Genomic DNA, 22,296 nt, shown 5'->3' on the forward strand with positions numbered 1-22,296 from the left:
TTTCACTCATCTGACTGGCTAGGTAGTTACCCATATCTTGTGCCATCCCTCCAAAAGTTAATTGCTGTCTTTCATAGTCCTTGCCAAATCTAAAGCTATTCTAAAGTAATTCCTAAATACCTGCACTTCTCTGCCAGAAAGTCCAGATAAGCGCTCAGAGTCCATTTGCAGGAGGACATAGTATAGCCAAGCAAATCCAGTGGAATAATTCTTGTCTCTGTTAGTAAATGTAAAAGTTCTTGCCTCTGTATTGAAAATATATTGAGAGAAATAGCATCAAAAGATCAACCTTAAATCTTAAGAGCAAAAGGCCTACCTAATCATCTTTAAGCACACTTTAATCTCTAAGAAAAGCCCGATTATTTTTTAATGTTTAGTGTTAGATCAAATATACGTACTCTAGATACATTGTATTTACCTCTTAAATAGTTTATGAGTATACAGGTAATCCCATTTTTGTCTCCAAACTTTATTTATTATAAAATATTTTTGGAGATGTATATTTGTGGAGTATGTTCTTTTTAAAAATATTTTAAAATATTTTTCATATTTTATTCGCTACCCTATTTTATTTGCTACCCTAACTTTGTGATTATACAGTTCACATCTGTAATATTTTATTTATAAATAAATAGATGTTTCTGATATAATTTCCAAGACAACATTTTGTCACAAAGGAAAAAACTTGTCTTTATTATGGGATTCTAAAATGTTCTATCACTTATATCTTTTTTATTGTTAATAAAATATGAATTATCTGTGAAAAAATTTTATATTTTAATCATTTGCTTAAAGAAAGGTAATAAATAAACTGTATTTGCATGGATTTATCTAACTTTTCTATAAAAATCCATCTATTTCTGATGGTTGTACTTATGGGAAAATATGTTCTTGCAAATTTAAATGTATAAAAGTCATAGAAAATTAAAATCCATAAAAGGCCTATTTTAATAAAAATTATTAAAATGTTATAGGGTTTCTGGATTGGTTTCGCTTTGTAAAGTCAGCTTTGAGGGAATAAGGAGGAAAACCTCCAAGGTGGTTAAATGGGTTTGAGCGATTCAGTGCACCTGTGGTTGTCTTAGCAGACATGTGCTTCAAAAATTGAGTAACTGTTAAAAATAGCGTAATGGTCTATAATCGTAGAAATGGTCCACAGGGCTATTTCATTAGAATGTAGGCTTTATTTCCTAGCAGTAATGAATGATCTGCGTGGATTCATCCAAATTATTTTACCCACTTTCCCACATGACCTGTGACAAACATTCATGACATGATATAACCAGGGTTCAGAGCTGTAACTGACGTGGACAGAACCAGTATGTCAGTTCTTGGCCCTTTAGCCGTCAGACCATTCTCTAGATAATCTTGAACTGAATCAAAGAAACAAAACAAGCTCAATCTAACAAGTAAAGGAAGGGGCACCCTTCAGCTGAATCTAGGATATATCCAAGTTGATGGGATATGACATGAACCTCATGCATCTTTTATTCTTTGATCTGACACCCACCTCCTAGACTGTACTTTCCATGGATGAGAAATAATGAAGCGTAGTAATTAAATATTACTTTAACATTTAATATGTTGATGTTAATGGTGGACTATTTTTAGCATGATCATATTTTTCTCTTTTTTTCATTGTTATTTCCTTTATTTTTTTTCTCCATGACCCTGTTCCTTCTCAGGGATGAGTACTTTTTTTTTTCACTTTGTAAGAGTTATAGTAAGAATTTTTAGTGAAACATGTCACAAGGCTGACCTCCAAAAGTTGTTTGATGTATACCTCACCCTGCAAGACTATTACTGTTGGCTTTAGGCCTTCATTTCCTATCTCACCCTATCCCACCTGTTCTTCCAGTGAATGCTATCCAGTTAAAAATATCAGATAATCTTATCTTTTCTTCCAGTGCCCACCCATACTTAGTCAGTTGCCAGCCCCTACTGATTCTGTGTCTCAGGATCTCCTCCTCTCAGTATCCCCTGTATCAGGAATCTCATTGTTACTGCTGCTTTCCTGGTCCTGGTTTGAAAATCCAAACACCCCCCAGGGAAATCCCTTTAGTACCTGGCAGCTGCCTCTCTTTCCTCTTTTGCTATTCCCCTACTCACACTCTAGGTACCAACCTTGACAGACCACCTTCGATTTTTAGAAACTTCAAAGTAAACATGCTTCTAGGACTGTACACCCTATTTGCTTCACATGAACTGCATTTCACATTTTCTGTATCCAGTTGGTTTTTTTTTTATTTCTCCCCTTAGGCATGAGTCCTTGAGGGCAAGGTCTGTTTTTTCACCCTTCATCTTAGTTCCTAACAGAGACTAGATGGATGCTGAGTGAATGCTGCAGGATGAGTGAGTGGGAATGAACCAAATCCTCATCATTTTTATCGCTGTCTCCATAGTCCCAGTGCAGGTTAATTGGTTTCCTTTCTTCCCCTCCTCCTCCCTTTCTCTTTTAAGCATCCTTGCATATCTCTGACTCAGGAATCTATCTGAAGTATACTTCAGCCCTGGTCAAAAACTTTCGGTAGCTTACCCTTTCCTACAGAATCCATTTCATGCTCAATAGCATTTACACCCTCTAGTGGTCAATCTTCAATCAGCCTGTCCAGCTGCATTTCCCATGTTTCTTCTTGCCCACCTCCAGCCTCCAAACCTATCTCTTATCCATTGTTTTGTCACACTCTATAGCATAACATCCCTGTGGTTTTATTTATGCCATACCCTCATCCAGGTGTCTTCTTCCCCACTCACTGCCTAGCAAATTAACACTTGGAATGTCCCCTACCAAAGTTGGAATTAATCCTCCATGCTGTATCTTTCTATATACTACTTTAATTTTTTTCCTCCATTATGATATATATCACATTCTGCTTTGTATTATAGCCTTCGGTTTTTGTTTTATTTTTGCATATCTGCATTCTAAAAGATAACAAACTCTTTAAGGTAAGAGCTGAATCAGTTTAACCTTGAAAGCCACAGGCAAGCTAGCTTGGGGCTATTCACTCACTATGGAAAGAGCATGTATTTTCACTTGAATCTCCATGATGCCACAAAAAGCTGTGTGATCTCTTTTATTTCTTTCTCCCAGTTTCCCAGCTTGTAAAAGGAAGATAATATTACCAAATTTGCAATATTATTATGCAGATTAAATGAAATAATATATGTAAAGTATATAGCTTAATACAGTGGCCCATGGCAGAAATACAATAAGTGGTCATTATTATTGCTGCTTTTTCTGGTGCTATAGTAGGTACTCGCTATTGAAGAAGGATATTTTTTTGTTTGCCTGAGCTCTTAGTATTAATGGTTTTCACTTAATTGTATGGCTCATTTCTAGCTGAATATAACTGAAGCTAGAGATTACCCATTAGCCTTGCAGTTAAATCTAAATCTTTATTTTTCACTATATTATAATCTTTTATTACTTATTCTGATATTACAACATTTTCCTGGCAAGAAGGATTGCTTCCTTCTTCAGTTTTTCCACCAACAGAGGGCCAAGTCGTTTCCAGTATTTGTGAAATGAATGATTCAAGCTTTAATCCTTTTAAACTCAGTCTTTTCTATGCTGCCTTCCGGTAGAAACTATAATTCCCTACTTTTAGAGTTATTGAAACCTGCTCTGTGGTTAGAGGGGTGCTGAAGCACTAGAGGGGCTTCTTTGGCCCGCCAGGTGCCTAACACGTTACTCTCCCACTTCGGTGAAATTTTGTTCATTGTTTATGTTGAGAGCCTGGATTGCGCCATCTAAATGCACAGTTCTTTGTACCAAAGAACTTGCTAAAAGTGCAGTCAACTAAGGGAAGGGAAATCTAATAATATGCCTTTGTAAATTGGTAGGAAAGAGAATAGTCCAGATCATTCCTAATTTGAATTAAGTGTTTTGTGCTTATTATCAATTAGAGTTTCTTCAAGTCAAAATTAGGGGAAGATGACTCAGTGTGAGGAAATACCTAATGTCTCTTTTTTCCTTTTCTAACTAAAATAATGATGGAATCATCAAAGAAATAAAAAGTGGTCAGTATATATATATATATATATATATATAGCCTCCAAAAAGTGAGAGGAATTGATCATGTATATTTAGAACATATGTATCCTCTTCTACACTGATGAGAATAAATCAAGAAATAGCACTAGAAATTAAGACCTAGACCCTGGCAAAGCAATGGTATATTTCCAGAGACCAAAATACTGGAAGAGGAGAGGGAATCCATTTCCATTTCACCAACTGATGATGATGGTGGTAATGGTGGTGGTACGGGTGGTAATGGTGGTAATGATGATAGTAATAGATACAGTTTAGTAGAAAAATTGTCAGGCACTGTGCACATCAATGAATGTGTTCATTATCTCAGGCAACTTTTAATAAAAATCCCTTCGAGATAGGTAGTGTCATTTTTATATTCATTTTACAGATGAAGAAACTAGGGCTTCAAAAAGTACTCTTACCCAGTGTCACACAGCTTGTGAAAGACAGACGTGAGGTCTGCGATCAGTCTAACCTATCATTAGTGATCTTAATCCCAGTGCCGTGCTGATCAGGCTACAAAGCTTCTTTCTGTAGGTGGGAGTGAAGTCAAAGAACAGGACAGGACTTCTTTAGGAATGCAGTAGCTCTGGGCCAGAGCAGAAGCACCAACCAGCCTGACTACCACTAACAAGGGCTTTTAGGAGAGGGAGTTGCAGATTGAAAAGGGGAAGACTTTGTTTAAATCCCTTACGGCAGTAACACCATTTTAAGCTCCATCAGGAGGGGAAGGAAGATAGAATATATGATTTAGATACTGTGTTTCCTGAAGCCACTTTCAGTAAAGAATTTTGCCAGTAATCCCACTCCACTCCAGTGCATGGCACTTTTAGACTGCAAAACCTAAGCAGAGGAGAAAAACAGTGCAGTTACAGTTGGTGTAGGTACCTCTTGATCCTAGCTATAAAAAAAGACACTTTTCTAATCATCTCCATCTGGCTGTGAAGATGGCAAGATTCCATCCAACAACCCAGAGGAGTGAGGTTTTGTAACCGGCCCCTGAGCTTTCTCCGGATCCTGTTTGAGTTTGGCCTGTCAGTAAAATTTTACCTTAGCTTATTCTCCAGCATCCGCAGTCCACCATGAGAAATCCCATTAACATCCTTTTAGACAAATTCTCTGTGATTAAGCAAAATAATTACCCCCAAAGTGTCATACATACCCATAAAGTAATAAATGGCCTCACTGAGATAGTTTACAAACAAAATAAGAAAGTGAAAAAAACACATCTTCCCGCCACACACAAAGCATGAAAACCAACCTTACTACTGAAATAGATCTCCCATAGGTAATAAAAGATTTATATAATACCAAATGTCTATTCTTAGGGAAACAAAAGCAAATATGGCTGCAATGAAATAAAGTCAGCAGTGAAATTTCACAACAAAATATTGACAAATGAATAAAAAGAATATTTCAAACAAGCATTGGAAGTAAAATAACATTTTTTTGATTCTAAGACATACATTTTCACATTTTAGCATGTCTGTAATGGGGACCTTCTTAAATGATAGCCTCTTTCAAATACTCAGAGCCAAGGAATAGTGGTAACGTATAATATGCCCCTTTTAAAACATGGGAGAGGTGGTGTCATTTCTGCTTGAATCTCTCTGGCTTTGGGTCTCACTCAATAAAACCTAAGATCCTTACCATGGACTGCATGGCTCAGTAAGATCTGGTCACCCACTGCTTCTCTGACCTCATCTCCTAAGAGCTTCCCTCTTTTTTAACTCTGCCACCTGCTACAGCCATGCTGGTCTCCTTATTCTTCTTGGACCATCCAGGCATGCTTCCACCTCTAGGCCATTGTCCTATTTCTTCCTCAGCCAGGAATGCTTTTCTGATTAAGAACCCCATGGTTCACTCTCACATCAACTTCAGATATTTATTCAAATGACAGTTTCTTATTTAGGCTTTCCCCAGCCATCTTATCTAAAATTGCATCATTCTTATACTCCCTATCTACCTTTCTGCTTTGTTTTTCTTTTTGACACTTATTATCAAATGGTAGTTCATATTTCATTTATCTTGCTTATGGTTTGTCTCTCCCCAGTTGAATATCAGCTCCGGTAAAAACAAGGATTTTTGTCTATTGTCTTCACTGTTGAATCTCCAAGTCCTAGAATAATGCCTGGTATGGAGAAGGAACTTAATAAATAAATGTATGCTGACTATATGAATAAATATATGTGTATAAAATATGCATAAATATATAAAAATTTATATAAATATAAATGTGCTAAATATAAAGCAATAAATTGATGGGTTCCATGCTCAAAGGTTGGTGGGTAAGTTGGGGAGGGGGTATGACTGTCACACTCAGCCTGTCTAATGGAGCGTGGACTAGGTGTCAGGTGTCTTGTGATATAAACCTGCCTCTGTTACCAGCTGAGTGGAATGTGACAAGTTAATCCCCTGGGCCTCCAGGTTGGACTACATAATCTATACGGATGTTATAACATGTCAGTTAACTGAGCATTCTGCTAAAACAGCTGAAAAATGAGGAGTAGGAAGGGGAAGCTGAACATGTGAAACCATATCTTTTTTTTTATAAGCAGATATTCATTTTTAATTATTATTTATTTATTTATTTTTGGCTGTATTGGGTCTTCGTTTCTGTGCGAGGGCTTTCTCCAGTTGTGGCAAGCGGGGGCCACTCTTCATCGCGGTGCGTGGGCTGCTCATTATCGTGGCCTCTCTTGTTGCGGAGCACAGGCTCCAGACGTGCAGGCTCAGTAGTTGTGGCTCATGGGCCTAGTTGCTCCGCGGCATGTGGGATCTTCCCAGACCAGGGCTCAAACCCGTGTCCCCTGCATCGGCAGGCAGACTCTCAACCACTGCGCCACCAGGGAAGCCCCCAACCATACCTTTTAACATAAATATTTCATCACAATCAGTGGTAATTAGAGAGTTATTGCAAAAAAATTTTGGAATAACTTGTAGTCCAATTTCCTTTGCTTTATAAATAGTGTAACTGAAGCCCAAGATTAGAGAGATTTAGGTAAAGTCAAGTGCTAATTGGTGGCAGACCTTAGAACTCTACTTGACATCTCTGAATCCAGTGTTCTCTTTACTTTAACTAGTTAGTATACAGGGTAAATACTGGTGACTTTTCAAAAAAAGTATTTTTCTTAAACTGTTTTTTATAATATTCAGCTTAGACTTTAAGAATTCACTTAGTGGCAGGAATACATAGATCAGTTGATCTCTTTGTGATCTAATTCAGCTTACGGAAGAGATTGGAAAACTGGAAGATAAAGTGGAGTGCGCTAATAATGCCTTGAAAGCAGATTGGGAAAGATGGAAACAAAACATGCAAAATGATATCAAGTCAGCATTTACGGATATGGCTGAGGAGAATATCCACTCTTATGAACAGGTAATTAGTGATATGTGGTATTGCTTCATTTTTAAAATGTTATCCTCTCTCTTACTTTCTATATGTCTTGTGTTGAAAGAGTCTGTTCAGGAACCAAGTGTCACATTCAGAAACCTCTTCGGTGGCTCAGTGCCAGTGGAGTTGCCAGTTAATATAGTAACGCTGAACCCACCCACTGACACAAATGTGTATATGTGGAGGGAGGGTGATAAGTTTTCCTTCCTACACAGCATGCCCAAGTACCTAATTTGAGCTCAGCTTGATGTGAGAAAGAATTATGCTACCATTTTATTGTGTCTGTTTTCCCCTCAGTTTCTTGTTTTGAAAGGATTTGAATTCTTCAAAAGCACTTGCACATGCTTCCTAATGATTCTCCTATCTTATTTCCTTTTCCTCTCTTTTTCTTGTATTAAAAAGGGTTTGCAAAATGAAGAAAGGACCAAAGGTTTGAAAATTAGTTCAGGGCTTATACGTTATGTCCCTGCCATCCCTACCATGCCTTCTGTAGCTATTCAAAAAATCAAAAAAGGAGCATTAGTTCAGTTTAGTTTATAGTTCAGTTTGTTTTTTTGTTTGTTTTTTAATTCAGGAAAGAGCCTAGTCAACATTTTTCTTTTCAAATGATTACCTTTTTTGAACAACTAACAATTCCGCAAAGTAGTTATTATTTTAAATAAATTTTATGCTATCACTTTCTTCATCTAGCATATTCTGAGAGTTTTATAGTTTTAATTCTTACATTGAGGTATTTGACCCATTTTGAGTTAATTTTTTTTTTAGATAGTATGAGGTAGGGGTACAACTTCATTCTTTTTCTTTTCTTTTTTTTAATATTTACTTATTTATTTTGGCTGCGCTGGGTCTTGGTTGTGGCATGCGGACTCTCAGTTGCAGGATACACGCGGAATCTAGTTCCCCGACCAGGGGTCGATGACGGGGCCCCTGCACTGAGAGTGTAGAGTCTTACCCACTGGACCACCAGGGAAGTTCCCATTCATCTAGCGTATTCTGAACATACTTTTCCTGGAACGCATATTTAAACATACATCTTTAACCTTATCTCTGACTGAATTAATGACTATACAAAATTGATACATTAAGAGAATTATTTTATCCTTTGTAGTCTATAGTGCTTGCTAGTTTAAAGGTACTTTAAACTAAAATATTTTATATTTTGCAAGATTATCTAACTGATACTGATATTTTCATTCAACAAGAATTACTTGAGCCCCTACTACCACCAGACACTGTGCTGGGCCCTGGAGAGACCACAGTATGCAGGACAAACACGGTCCCTTTCTCATGTAGTTACAGTCAATAAGAGAAACAGTCAATTAAAATAAAACGTTATGATAATAAAGTATAATAAGTTCCAGGATAGAAAGACATTGCAGGGAAAGAGGAAGATTCCTCAGAGGATGTGTTTAAGCTGAGACCTTAATGAATGATGAATGAGAGGTAGCCAGATAAAGATGTGAGTAAGAGAGTTCCAGGCAGAGAAAAGACGAGAAGTGAGAGAGTACATGTTCAAATTACTGAGGTTCTCTTTGAAGGATGGTGGAGTGGAGGTATTGTTGAGTTGAAAAAGGAGGCTTGTAGAGGAGGAAAAATTTTCCTCAATCCTCTTAGGATTCCTGGCTGGGTCTGAAAATGAAACTGACAAAGATAAATTAACAGGAAAAATGTATATATGTTGATTTAATGTAAGTTCTTTGTGGTACAGGAGCCTTCATGAGCAAATCTAGACCAGAAGAAACAGATCTGAGTATTTCTACGCTAAGTTTGATGAAGAGTGGGCTGTCATGTAGAAATAGGGTAGGTTAAGGAGTATGAGTTAAGTGAAATAAACTGGAGGGAATTTAGCAAGTCCTTTTTGTTAGGAGTCTTCTAAGTGTCCCTTTGTCTTTGGAGGTAAAGATGCTTCTTTTTCCCTCTGGGCATAAGGAGGCCACCTCTTGTATGAGGGTTTTATGACCTGCTTTGTGAGATAAGGGTTGGAAGAAGGTCAAAGTGACCTTTCTGCTTCTGCCATATTCTCAAACTCATTCATCTTAATATGCCAACATGTCATATTTTACATTAGTATGTCCTGAACGCTATTAGGCTGAAGAGGGCCTTATAAGCTTTGTCTTTTATTTTTCATTCTAAGGGAAATGGGGAATGCCATTGAAGACTTTTCAGCAGGGAAGAGACAATATCTATTGTGCTTGCCTTTTAGAAAGATCACACTGGCTATATGGGTCAGAGTGGAACAAAACTAAACATGTTGAGCCTAGTTAGAAAACATAGCAACAAAGACAGAGATGTGAACTGACATAGAGGTCTCATGGCAGTGGGCTAGAGATTAGTGGACAGATTCAAGTGATTTTCTTTATAGCAGGTGGGATTGGAAAGATCTCCTATTTTTTTATTCTACATTAACAACCTTAAGTAAATTCAAGTCTCTAAAAGGAATTTCTCATAAATCTCAGATTTTGAAATGATTTAAAATATTTCTGTTGGATAAAGCGCATTTATCAACATAGGCTTTTTTTACCACTTAACTCTTTAAATCCACAGAAATAACTTTATCTCTCCTTTACAATAGAACCTGTCCACACTGACCTTATAGTAGTGTTATGACAATTAATTGAAATAATTTTTAAGAAAATGCCTTGAAAATTAAGATATACAATATACTATAAGTGATTGTGATTATAAAGCATAAGTATATTAGGTTATAAAAGTCATGTGACAAGTGCACCTACTATGTTTTCCTTTCAGTGATAAAGTCTGCAAAACTTTTCTAAGTTTGCTTTTTTATTTTTTTAAGAGAAAATGTTCATGGCAATTCCATTGAACTCCAAATGAAATGTTTGAGTTTTGACTATACCTGTCACATAAATACATATTTTTGTCACGCTCATAGGTTGCACTCAGTTTATACAAAATACGGTTTTATTAGAAATAGTTAAATTAGCATCACTGTGCCATATTGCCATATTGCAAACTTTGTTCTTCACAGCAGTTTATATCAGTATGTTTTTCACCCTTTCCTCCAAATGAATTATATTTCTACATGTTGCTAAAATTATATCAAGTGTACTGCATCTTAGATGTATATATTTGGATGAATCTCTGGTTTTCTTTATTATAACTTCACAAGATCCCTACAGCTCCAGTATTTATTGTTTTTTTTCCTAAGTGAATAACTCTTAACTGATTTGACACATCAGTCCAAGCATAATCAGGAAATCGGGGCCCTTATATAATCACGGCTTCCTAACTAACACACAAACTGTGTGGCCTGAAACAGCAACAGTCTGCTGTTATCTGTTAACTTCAGAATATCTCAGATATACAAGGAAGTGAAATATTGCAGAATCTTTCCAGTCCCTTTTTAATTTAATCATATTATTATGGAAATACTTCTGTTTTCATCCACATTTGTAAAAATAAATCACCAAAGGGGCTTGTTCCTAGTGTGATAGAAGAAATGGGGTATAAACATTTGCCTTTGGACTTTTATGAAGTAAAATGGTCACAGTTTGTTTACAACTTAAAATTTAAATATTAAAATGAAAGAGGAAAATCAGTTTGTAAATATGAGATATAGGTCTGTATCAGAAACCAATTATTGTCATATTGAAATATTATACTTAGATGTGTGAATTTACTTGGAGACAGTTGACACCGAATATAAGACAGGTATCTCCAAATAAACTCTGAGTAGGTGAAATGAAGCTATTCCCAATTTTGTTCTATATGACCAATAACTAAGAATAAATTTGAGTCTTTTTATAAAAACAAGAATAATGAAACAATAAAACAAAAATCCAGTTGAACATAGGTGAATAATTTCAAAGTATCTTGGTATCCAGGTAACCAAAGAAAATTATTTCTTGCTAAAATGTGAAGGGATGCTGAAACCATAAAATATGACATGCTGGATAAAGTACGTGGACATTTTCTAATTGTTCTTTAGTAGGTACAAAAGAGTGTAAGTTTCAATTGTTGATGATACTGATGCTGATGATTATGATGATGGTGAAGAGATTTGAAAGGAAGTAATCCTTGGTAGGTATTATAAACTGAAAGAATATACCCTTTGAAAGTTTAATTTTAATATCATAATCATGGAAAGATCGCATAATGCTAATTTTTGCCAAGTAAAACTGTTTGTAGTTAAGCGAATATAATACTTGAAGTAATAAAATTTGTTTCTTTGCACAGTTTATTTTAGAATTATTAGTTAATGTATGGAAGTCGTTTCAGAGCCTCATTTTCTGGTTTGAAAATTAATACATGCACATGAAAAACAAAAAAATGACAAGAGCTAAGTACACAAATGTATAAAGAGGAAATAAAGAATGCCCATAACCTTATCTCCTAGAGAAGGCTACACTTAAATGCAATTATAGAAAAATAATTTGCTATATGCAGATAAAAATATTTTAAAATTTCTACGTGGTTCTTTTCAAATGTGTCAACATAAAAACATATGTTACTTATTTGTGTCATGATGATTATAGTGGATATGTATTATTTTGAGTTCTGTATTTTTTATTTGTTTAAACACTTCTCTGTATAACGACATAATCTTCTAGTACATCATGTTAACATACCTTTATTAGTGAAGAGAACTACTAATAATTAAGCACTTATGTAAATTTTTTGCTCTCATAAATAATACTATTAAAAATAATTATGAACACTAGACTTAAAATCTTTCTTGATAAGAATTTCAAGAAATAACCAGGTTAGAGGTCGCTTCATTTCAAATGCTATCAGTCTTATTTAAGAATGTCAATTGCCTCATGTAAAATCATTCATTTAAGATTCAATTAACATCAAAACCCTATGCTAAGCAACATTCAAATTCAAAATTAAATCTTGCCCTTAGGGAAGAATAATAAGTATATGTATTTTTCACTTGATTTATACAGCTTTACAATGTATTACTTTTTTTAATGGAAGAATATTTAAATTCGTTTTTTTTTACTTGAATGGTAATGAGCTGGCTTAATAGAAGGGTTCTATCATTACTGAATAATAAAAATATATGTATCTACATGGACATCTAGGAAGCAGAAAAGCAATTATAGTATAGGACGTTTTCTCTAAGATAAATGAAGAAAAAATATCATTACAAGCGTTCACCATCAAGCCAAATCAATAGTACAACTAATGCTTTCCTAAATTCCAAGTCCAGCTATATATGGACCGTTTAAAAAGTAGAGAAAATTTAAAAAATACGTATAGCAGTTCTTCTACAAAGTAAGTAGTAGATAAGCATTGAATGTCCTAGAAGTTCTTCAAGTATAGTTGTTCTTATTTAGAAATGTATTCCTTGTTACATTGGGGAATGGTAAAATAAACTCTAGCAAAAGAGTTGCTTGTTTTAAATTAAGTGGTGCACTACATGCTTTGGAACATTTTTAAAATTTTTGTGAATATTTAAAACACCCTGGTCCAAGTAAAGATAGCTCCCAAGCATTGTGACTTTAAGAGGTTAATCTATATTGGTAATGATTATAAAACTGCCAGCTAAGCAAGATTTTGATGAGTGGCATTTAGATTTCTGTCTGAAATTTCATTCTTTTTTAAAAAATTGGGACCCAGATAAATTATGGACTTTCTGTTCATCTACATGAATTAAAAGGAACAGTTAGAGGGAAGAGCTTCTCTAGATCTAATTCCATCCAACAAAGAGGAACGGTTATGTAACATGACAGAAACTTGGGGAGAAAGTACCATTTTCAAAATCTGGGAGGTCAAAGGAAAGCAAAGGAAGGAAACCCTGGCCATTTTCAGTCATATTGCGTAGAATTTAGTAAAGTGATTTGAAAAAATTACAGAAAAGTATAATTTCAACATCACAGACTCAAAAAGAGAATATGACATAAGAGGAATGGACAATTGTAAAAACTAATAAAAAGAGTGAAGCAGTTAAAGAATCAGATACGATTACATCTGTGGACCATGGACTATGAAAGACAAAGATGTAAAGAGAGAGATATAGTCAGAGATGAATACAGAGAAACAGTATCAGGAAGGGCACATTTCAGGAAGAAGTGAGGTTTTGGAAAAAAATGGAATGACTTCCAAATAGTACCAAAGTCAAATGGAAGTAGGTGTGAGGAGCCTCTTTTGGAAGCAAGAAAATTAGGAATTAATAAACTCTAATAAAATTAGTAAAGTGAATCTCTAATGGAAACCATGTTATGGAAACTGAGGAAACAGAACTACTTCATTTCTATTTCACTCCTGTTCTCTCCATCAAGGAGAATGAAAATGTAAGTTGCAAGATTTAGGCAAAAACAAATAAAAGGTAACTAAAATTCAGTATATTTGAAGAGATAATAAAACATTAGCTATCCATTGCCACAAAAAGAGAAGGCTGACGTGTTCTTTTTACAATGACCCTTGCAAAGCCTCTCCTTTATCAGCCCAAAAGCAGTGCTTACAAAGCCCTATATGAAGCCTTTAATTCTAAACTGATTTACGTAGAGAAAGATCGACAGACTTCTGCTCACCCAGGAGAAATGCAGGCTACTTTTCTTTCCTAGGTGAATACTCAGATTAGCTCCAGAGAAGGTTTTGGGAGATACTGAAACAATGACACCTGTTTCCAAAATAGTTAACCTCTGTAATTTCTACGCACCATACACAATCACCTCATACTGCTCAACTCTTTGTAACAGCCTTTCTTGTAAAGAGAAGGATGGAAGTGATTAAGGATTTAACCAGTTGTAGTTGTTTAGTATCATTTTGGTCCTAAGGAATGACCTGTAGTTTTTGAGTTTTCCTTTTAAATATTGGGAGAGAGGCATAAAAGTTGGTCTATGTTGAACCATTTAAATTATATTTTTATATTGACAGTCTCTTAGGATGAAACAGAGTAAACAGATACTTTCTTTAAGGTTAATGTGTCTCAACTCCCTTTCCAAATCATAAGAATAAAGAATTTAGCTAGAGCTGGAATAATTCAAAGTTATCTAGGACAGGGATTTTTGAATCCATATCAGGGTACTTTTCTTTTTACAGTCATGCCTCATAACATTTACTAAAGCCGGTACCTGACCTAATCCCTAGGACCGAGGAAGACAGATCTGATGGTGCTAAAGGAGCCCTTCAGAAAATAGCAGTCTATCTTTGGAACTATTTGAAGACTGTTTCAGAACTACATTATATACCCTAGGGGATTCAGTAGATTTCCATTAATGGGTAGGATAGATTTCCTGGAAAGTAAACACACCACCAGCTTGAGAGGCTAAGATGCTTAGATATTTACTCAACCTGACCATTTTTATGCCAGCTAAATTTTCCAATTCATTACGTTCTTGTGTCCACATTATTTACTTTTTTACTCAATGGGAGGCACTCATTAGAAGCCTGAATGTCTGGATTAGCAAATTCAGGCAGCATTACACTACTCTTCTATGCAGCATCCAATTCATTTAGGGATGGTCATCTTCATCAAAAGAAAAACACCAAGTTTTCATCTTCTTAATGCTGTTAAATGACAATCCATTGAATACCTAGGAGTTTTTCCCTTTGTATTTTGAGTAAAGAGACCAACACTATTGATTGTTTAATGATTAATCTTGTCCTCTTTACCATTTATCCTATGGAGATCATTTTTGGGGGGAGCAATCAATTCCTATTTCAAATAGAATTTAAAGGTACACGGTAATAATGACTAGAACAATGGAAACAGATGGAATAACCTTGTGTCATCCTAAGGCTAAAACCTTTTATTCTCACTGTCTGATGAGAAGCTTCACCATCGATTATGGAAACAAACTCATCAATAAAACACTTGCTTGGATTGTTCATGGGAGGCTATTATGGTCCTCTATTATGGTCGATTGGTTGCGGAGGAGGCATCTATGGAGAATAGCTATCACAGAGGCTGCAGAGCTGCCTTCTCAGTTTGATAGATTGTACCAGGAATCCTGGATGAGTGAAGAGGTGAGAATTATAAATTGAGCTGAGGGAACTCTACATTAAAGACATTTTATAAATTTTTTAAATCAACTATTACAAATGGCAGAGGAAGTCCCAGGGCATAGTTCTTTGGGTCTCTAATTGTTGTATATTTAAGGACATACTTGATCACACAATCATTTGCTTCTATTGATTTTACTTTGACTGTCATTGGATATGACAACTTCATAGCCAAGTGTCTTCCTTTTAGGTTGTACTGTTTCACTTTGTGGAGAAGTTTGGCAATGCATCTTAGCACATTAAAGTTTCTAAGAAACTCCCTAGGAAAAACATCTGTTCACCTTTGTTTAAGATCTCAGATTTATTTGTTCACCGAAGTCATTTATGAAATTAATGTCTGAAATAGTCTCTAGAAAACACTTAGGAAACTGGTAAAAATGTTCATTAGAGCTTTTATTGTAAAACCATCTGAAGAAGTTTAGGTAAATATGAGCTCTTGACAGTACATTTCAGTTCCACTTGGCTTAAAAGACTGTTCTGTTGTAGCCAACTGACCTTTTAAACTTACACCTCAATAATTTGATACAGCTTTTCAGTGATACAAATGAATGCTCCTCTGTCATAGCAGGTAAGGTTCATTGTTATCCTCTACATTGATGACAAGGTCGTATTCCAAGTAGTAAATCTACTTCTAACTACTTCTACCACCACCCACCACAAGGAATCCTTATACTCAAGCCAAAATTACTTTGCAATAAGATTATCTTCAGCATGTAGAATGATAGTATACTTTGCAGACGTTAAGTCATTTAATTTACTGGGTCTTTATCTTGGTGACCACACTGAAATTTGCTTTTTTCAAAACTTAACTTTCATAAGAGGCATATTGAGGTCTTTTTATATTAGAAGACACTTTTGACTTAAAAAAAATTAGAACAAAATAATGATCTCCATTATTTAGTAGCTATTCAAAATGCTGAATTCAGACTTGATGATGCATTTTGATAGTAATATTAGCAAACTAAGATGTAGTCAGAATAAGGTTATCATGGTGATAGTGGTCTAAGAAATGCATCTTCATTCAAGGAATTGGAAAAGAAGAAAGGTATTTGGAGGGCAGTCATGGAAGGAGTACATGTTTTATTGTTGCTTCAGAAAACATATCTAGCACCAACTTTTGGAAATTGTATAATTTGAATTCACAGACGGAGTTATTTCCTATGTATTAAAATTCTCTAAATTACATTAAATTGCAATGCAAAGAAATAAGTTCTCTGCCACTGGGAGTTTTTAAGCAATTGTTGAATAATGTACATCAGAAATTCTGTCTGTACTAGAATTTCTCAATGCATTTTATAGGAAATTAGTTTTTGTAATGTTAATGGGTGTTAATCGTGAAAGAAAAGATAGGTTCTGTAGTCAAATAAGTTTGAGTTAAAGTTAAACAGGCGTTTTTACTAAAGTTCTCAGAGTCTTTTATGTGCTTATATGGTTTATGAATCTGAAGACATAATTTCTTTGACTAGGTCAGCATTTCTTCTTATAGGATTAGCCTGTCATGGAACACAATTTAGGAAACTTCAGGTAATTATGTTGATCTCTAAAGTGATGCTACTTAAACTGTGGACTAATGTCCAATTCATAAATTGTTAATTACAGATTTATAACATGATAGATTCAGAAACTAAATGTAATCAGTTGAAATCTTCTATAGCAATTAGACATTGTCATGACATCCAAGTGGGTGATTATTAGACTTTTGTTAAATAAGGTATAGGCCAATTCGAGTATTATCCAGCTTTTGTGGTGATTTCTTGTGGCATGAAGTGCAAACTAGTCAGCTCAGTAGGTTCACTTAATGGTCCTCAGCAGACTGAAAGAAAAAGACTTATTCATCATCGCAGATAGTTTGAGAAGCACTGCTCTAAAGTTCCTTCTGTTTTCTAAAAGTCTGTTCATCTCTTACACTTAACATAGGTAGTGTCTTTTCTCATTTAAACATTTATAATCTGATTAATATTCAAGTATTATAATGTATATAAAGCACAGTTAATTATAGAATTCAGTTTAAATGCACCAGGGTCTGACTTTTATTTACTTCTAAGGAAATCTTAAAAATCGAGTGTTTATCATTTTTAGAATTCTGAAGTATTATGTAATTAACTATTTTGTTGTTTTATTAAGTGATGATTTCTGTTCTGAATTGCATATTCCAAAGCCATAGCTATAGCTCATGTTTCCACATAACTGTGTACATCTTTTATTATAGTTCATGTAATTTAAAGCTTTTGTTGTTTTGCAGGTTTCTGCTTTCTTAAAAACTTGTATTAAAAATATTTTCACCAGTCTCATTCTGTGAGATAGTTATTTCTCAATTATCTGTACAAGCGAATTTGAGCTTAGATGTAAAAGGGACATAGCATAGACAGTCTGTGCCTCTTCCCACCCTTTGGATTGGATAACTTTTTCTGTAGTTAAGTTTATCAAATACTTGAATAGGCGATTATATATGATAATTAAATAATTTCTAAAATTATCTAGATTCTGAATCAAGAATTTTCTTCTTATTGTTCTTCATAAATGGCAGACTATACACTATGGACCAATAAATAGTTCCTGCAAAGAAAAGGAAGAAATGATTTAAAACACACATGCACACACTGCATGATGTAACATCTTGAAAAAAGAAGGTGGGTTTACTAATGAAAAAAATTAAAATTGGATATCAGAGTGCCTGCCACTAATTGTAAAATCTTCATCATATTTTCTCTATACCCAGTTTTCTAATCTGTCAAAAAGTGGTACCGGGCTTCCCTGGTGGCGCAGTGGTTGAGAGTCCGCCTGCCGATGCAGGGGACACGGGTTCGTGCCCCGGTCTGGGAAGATCCCACGTGCCGCAGAGCGGCTGGGCCCGTGAGCCTGCCCGTCCGGAGCCTGTGCTCCACAGTGGGAGAGGCCACAACAGTGAGAGGTCCGCGTACAGCAAAAAAAAAAAAAGTGGTACTGATGGTCCTCCTCTTCCTCCACACCCTATCCACACACATCCCTCACAGGTCTTTAGGAGAATAAAATTAGAAGACGTGTGAAATGCTTTAAAATAATGTAGTTAAGCATCATAGCTGTGCCTTGATAGTTTTCCAGTAATCCGAAAGTAAATGTGCTTTTTTTTAGTTTGTTGTATTTCCATGTTTGATAAGCAAACACAGATAAGCTTGGTGTTTGAAGTGTCTGGGGTACTAAACTGGACAAACTTCATGTAATTGGTTTGTTATTGCTAAAAAACAATGATGATATGGTATAGAAAAGTATGAGTTGAAAAGATATGAAAATTTGGCTCTCATATTCTTTCTATAAAGATTTCCAATGTATTAGATCTTTTGGAGCCCCAATTTTTCCACATGTAACAATGACAGAAGTGGAGTTATTCGTATCTAAGGCTTTTTCTATCTTTAGCAGATCTTGAGTTAGAGATCTACAGACTAATACTACAAAATTAGTTTTTAAATGGACCACAAGATGGCGTTTGTAGCTAATGAGTTTTTTGTGTTAACTCTGTTGCAGTCATTGAAGTATTTGCAGTATTTACAAATCCAAACTTATTACTTATGTTCTTGAGAGATATGTAAAAGTAATTTTAGAAAAAAGTATGCAAGTCTTGTTATTTTGAAGTTGTTGACATTTCTCAAATTATAAGTTGGCAGGTTATTCTGAATTTAGACTTTTTCAAAAATGAAATTTAATGAATAATTTTGAGCCATTGCAAAATAATAGAAGTTGCTTTCCATTTGTAACATAATCTCTAATTTCTTTCTGGATTGATTACATTTCAGAAAAATGTTTAAATATGCAGCTCCTGAAAGTTTTCATTACTGTTTGGATCTTAGGTTTAGATGATAAAAAAAACAATTACTAAAATGTTACACACTCCATTGCCCTCATTTTAGGCATGGCCTACAATTTTTATAATGTAATTTATTTTGCAGTGATATTGGCCTAGTATGGAGATGTTTACATATTTGAGCTTCAGTGTTTCCTCAAATGTAGGTGATGTCGTCTGTGCCCAAGATCATTTGAGACAGCATTAAAGTACGTAAAGGACACTCAGTCATATTTCTCAGTTTTCATTTATTAAGAGAGATGCAATTATTATGGCACTGTCTAAAAGATACTTTTAGATTAGTAGGAAAACTAGAAGCACAACAACTTTGACTTAATATGGAAATTTCTGGTTTAAAAAGGGGTACATGGTAAGGTTTGGCTTTTATTACATTTTACAATAATAGATATTGTTATTGTTTTAGGCAAATATATGGTTATTTTACTTTATTAGCAGAGATATATAGATAATATTTTATTAATTTGACTTATGTGATAATTTGGATGAGACTAGGTTTTCTATTAGCTGTTCCATGAACAGTGTGGTAGCATTACCTATGGAGATATCAAACTTTATGTTGGCATTATCATCTGGTGGCTAAGAGCATGGGCTTTGGACAGGCATAACTTGTGACTTTTAAGCTCAGAGACCTTGAAGACTTTTTTGTATTTCAGTGGACCTCAGCATCCTTATCTATAAAGTACTAAAAATAATAGTATATACATCAGCTTTATTTGGTATTAAAATATATATGTACACATATGTTTGTATGTATATAATGGAATAAAGAAAGATGAAAGGAAAGTTTTAGAAGCAAAATTCAATATTCCCAGTAAGTTACTAAAAGTAAATCATTTTGAAGCTTTTATACTCATAAATACTTTTCCAGGAGTCTCAACTAGTTTATCCCTTAAGTCACTACTTATTTTACTTGAGCCCGAAATAGCCAATGTAGAAAATATGTTTGAAAGCTGCTGGATAGATAAGTAAATAAATAAGTAAAATATATGTTAAGTTCTTAATGCAGTGCCTAGCACATAATAAGGTTTTGCTAAATGTAAACTATTAGTAGTAATAGTAGCAGTAGTAGTAATCGAAAATATTTCTCATGTATTTCTGAACCTTACCTTTGGAAATTATTTATAGTGACAATTACCTTATAAATATCAAATACAGAGGGGAGAGGTAAAATGTTATGTTTGATGCCTTTCCACACTGTGTCAAGCCAAATAGAACAAGGCATATTTACAAATTGTATGTGATCTCACTTGCCAAATTTTTTTTTCGTTTTTTAAATTTTTATTTAAGTATAGTTGATTTACAATGTTGTGTTAGTTTCAGGTGTACAGCAAAGTGATTCAGTTATACATACATATATATATTTTTTCAGATTCTTTTCCCTTATAGGCCATTACAAAATATTGAGTCTAGTTCCCTGTACTATGCAGTAGGTCCTTGCTGGTTATCTATTTTATATATGGTAATGTGTGTATGTTATTCCCAAACTCCTAATTTATCCAACCCCCCAACCACTTTCCCCTTTGGTAACCATAATTTGGTCTTCTATGTCTGTGGGGCTATTTCTGTTTTGTGTATAAGTTTATTTGTATCTTTTTTTTTAAGATTGCATATATAAGGGATATCATATGATATTTGTCTTTCTCTGTCTGACTTATTTCGCTTAGTATGATAGTCTCTAGGTCCATCCATGTTGCTGCATATGGCATTATTACATTCTTTTTTATGGCTGAGTAATATTCCATTGTGTATATATACCACATCTTCGTTATCTGTTCGTCTGTCAGTGGACATTTAGGTTGCTTCCATGTCTTAGCTCTTGTAAACAGTGCTGCAGTGAACATTAGGGTTTATGTATCTTTTTGAATTATGGCTTCCTCCAAATATATGCCCAGGAGTGGGATTGCAGGATCATATGGTAGCTCTATTTTTAGTTTTTTAAGGAACCTCCATACTCTTCTCCATAGTGGCTACACCAATTTACATTCCCACCAACAGTGTAAGACGGTTCCCTTTTCTCCACACCCTCTCCAGCATTTATTATTTGTAGACTTTTTGATGACGGCCATTCTGACCGGTGTGAGGTGATACCTCACTGTAGTTTTGATTTGCGTTTCTCTAATTATAATCAGTGACAATGAGTGTCTTTTCATGTGCCTTTTGGCCATCTGTATGTCTTCTTTAGAGAAATATCTATTTAGATCTTCGGTCTGCCCCTTTTTTGATTGGTTGTTTGTTTTGTTGATATCGAGCTGTATGAGCTGTTTGTATATTTTGGAGATTATTCCCTTGTCGGTTGCATCATTTGCAAATATTTTCTCCCGTTCTGTAGGTTGTCTTTTCGTTTTGTTTATGGTTTCCTTTGCTGTGCAAAAGCTTTTAAGTTAATAATTAGGTTGCATTTGTTTATTTTTGTGTTGGCCACTTTAGGTTCTAGGATGAAAGTTAACAGACACACATGGTCCAACCCCCCTATTCTATGAATGGGCGAATAGGCCTAGAGAAATGAAAAGATTTGCCTGAAGTCAGACTGTGGAACAGAACCTCTTCATATCCCACCATCTTGAGAAAATATTGATTCTTAAATGTGGAAGTTTTCATTGGAAGCTATATCTACAGAAACACCATTTTTGTTATCATTCATTCTGTAGAACACTTGATCATATCTGCTTGTGTGATCACTACCTACTTATGAGAACTAAAGAGACATTTACCTTATCTAATGGCAAAATGTCATCACTACTTTACTGGGGTAGCAAGAGATTTACTTTCATAAGAATGTGTTTTGGGACAAAAGGGCTTTTGTTTACCTGTCAGACCTGTTTACCCTAGTTCTGGCTCACTTTTCTAACGATACAGCCTCTTTCCCAGTCCTGCCCTTTATAGAGAAGCTACAGTTTTTGGTCTTTGTCTAAAAACTGGAGCCACCTGGAAAAAAGTGTGCACTGCATTCTCAGTTAACGAGGATTTGTGATCAACTTGCTTTCTGGTCACCCAACATCCTGCCAATAAATATGTTCAACATGTTTATGGACTTACTTTTACTGCAGTGGAAGTGTG

General features: G+C 34.9%; 1 protein-coding gene across 5 annotated transcripts in view; it reads left to right on the forward strand.

Annotated features, from left to right (window-relative positions):
* The window catches only part of SNX7 (sorting nexin 7), a 98,240-nt gene that overhangs the window by 70,305 nt on the left and 5,639 nt on the right, over positions 1-22,296 (forward strand). For 4 of the 5 annotated variants that reach the window (XM_060026081.1, XM_060026105.1, XM_060026090.1 and 1 more), the window contains one exon: positions 7,260-7,412. In XM_060026081.1, coding sequence (XP_059882064.1) covers positions 7,260-7,412 — 153 coding nt within the window. Of the gene's footprint in view, positions 1-7,259; positions 7,413-21,666; positions 21,803-22,296 lie in introns of those variants that run through there. The other variant, XM_060026097.1, reaches the window with a different exon arrangement.

Source organism: Delphinus delphis, chromosome 1, assembly GCF_949987515.2.
Source record: "Delphinus delphis chromosome 1, mDelDel1.2, whole genome shotgun sequence".
NCBI classification, from domain to species: domain Eukaryota; kingdom Metazoa; phylum Chordata; class Mammalia; order Artiodactyla; family Delphinidae; genus Delphinus; species Delphinus delphis.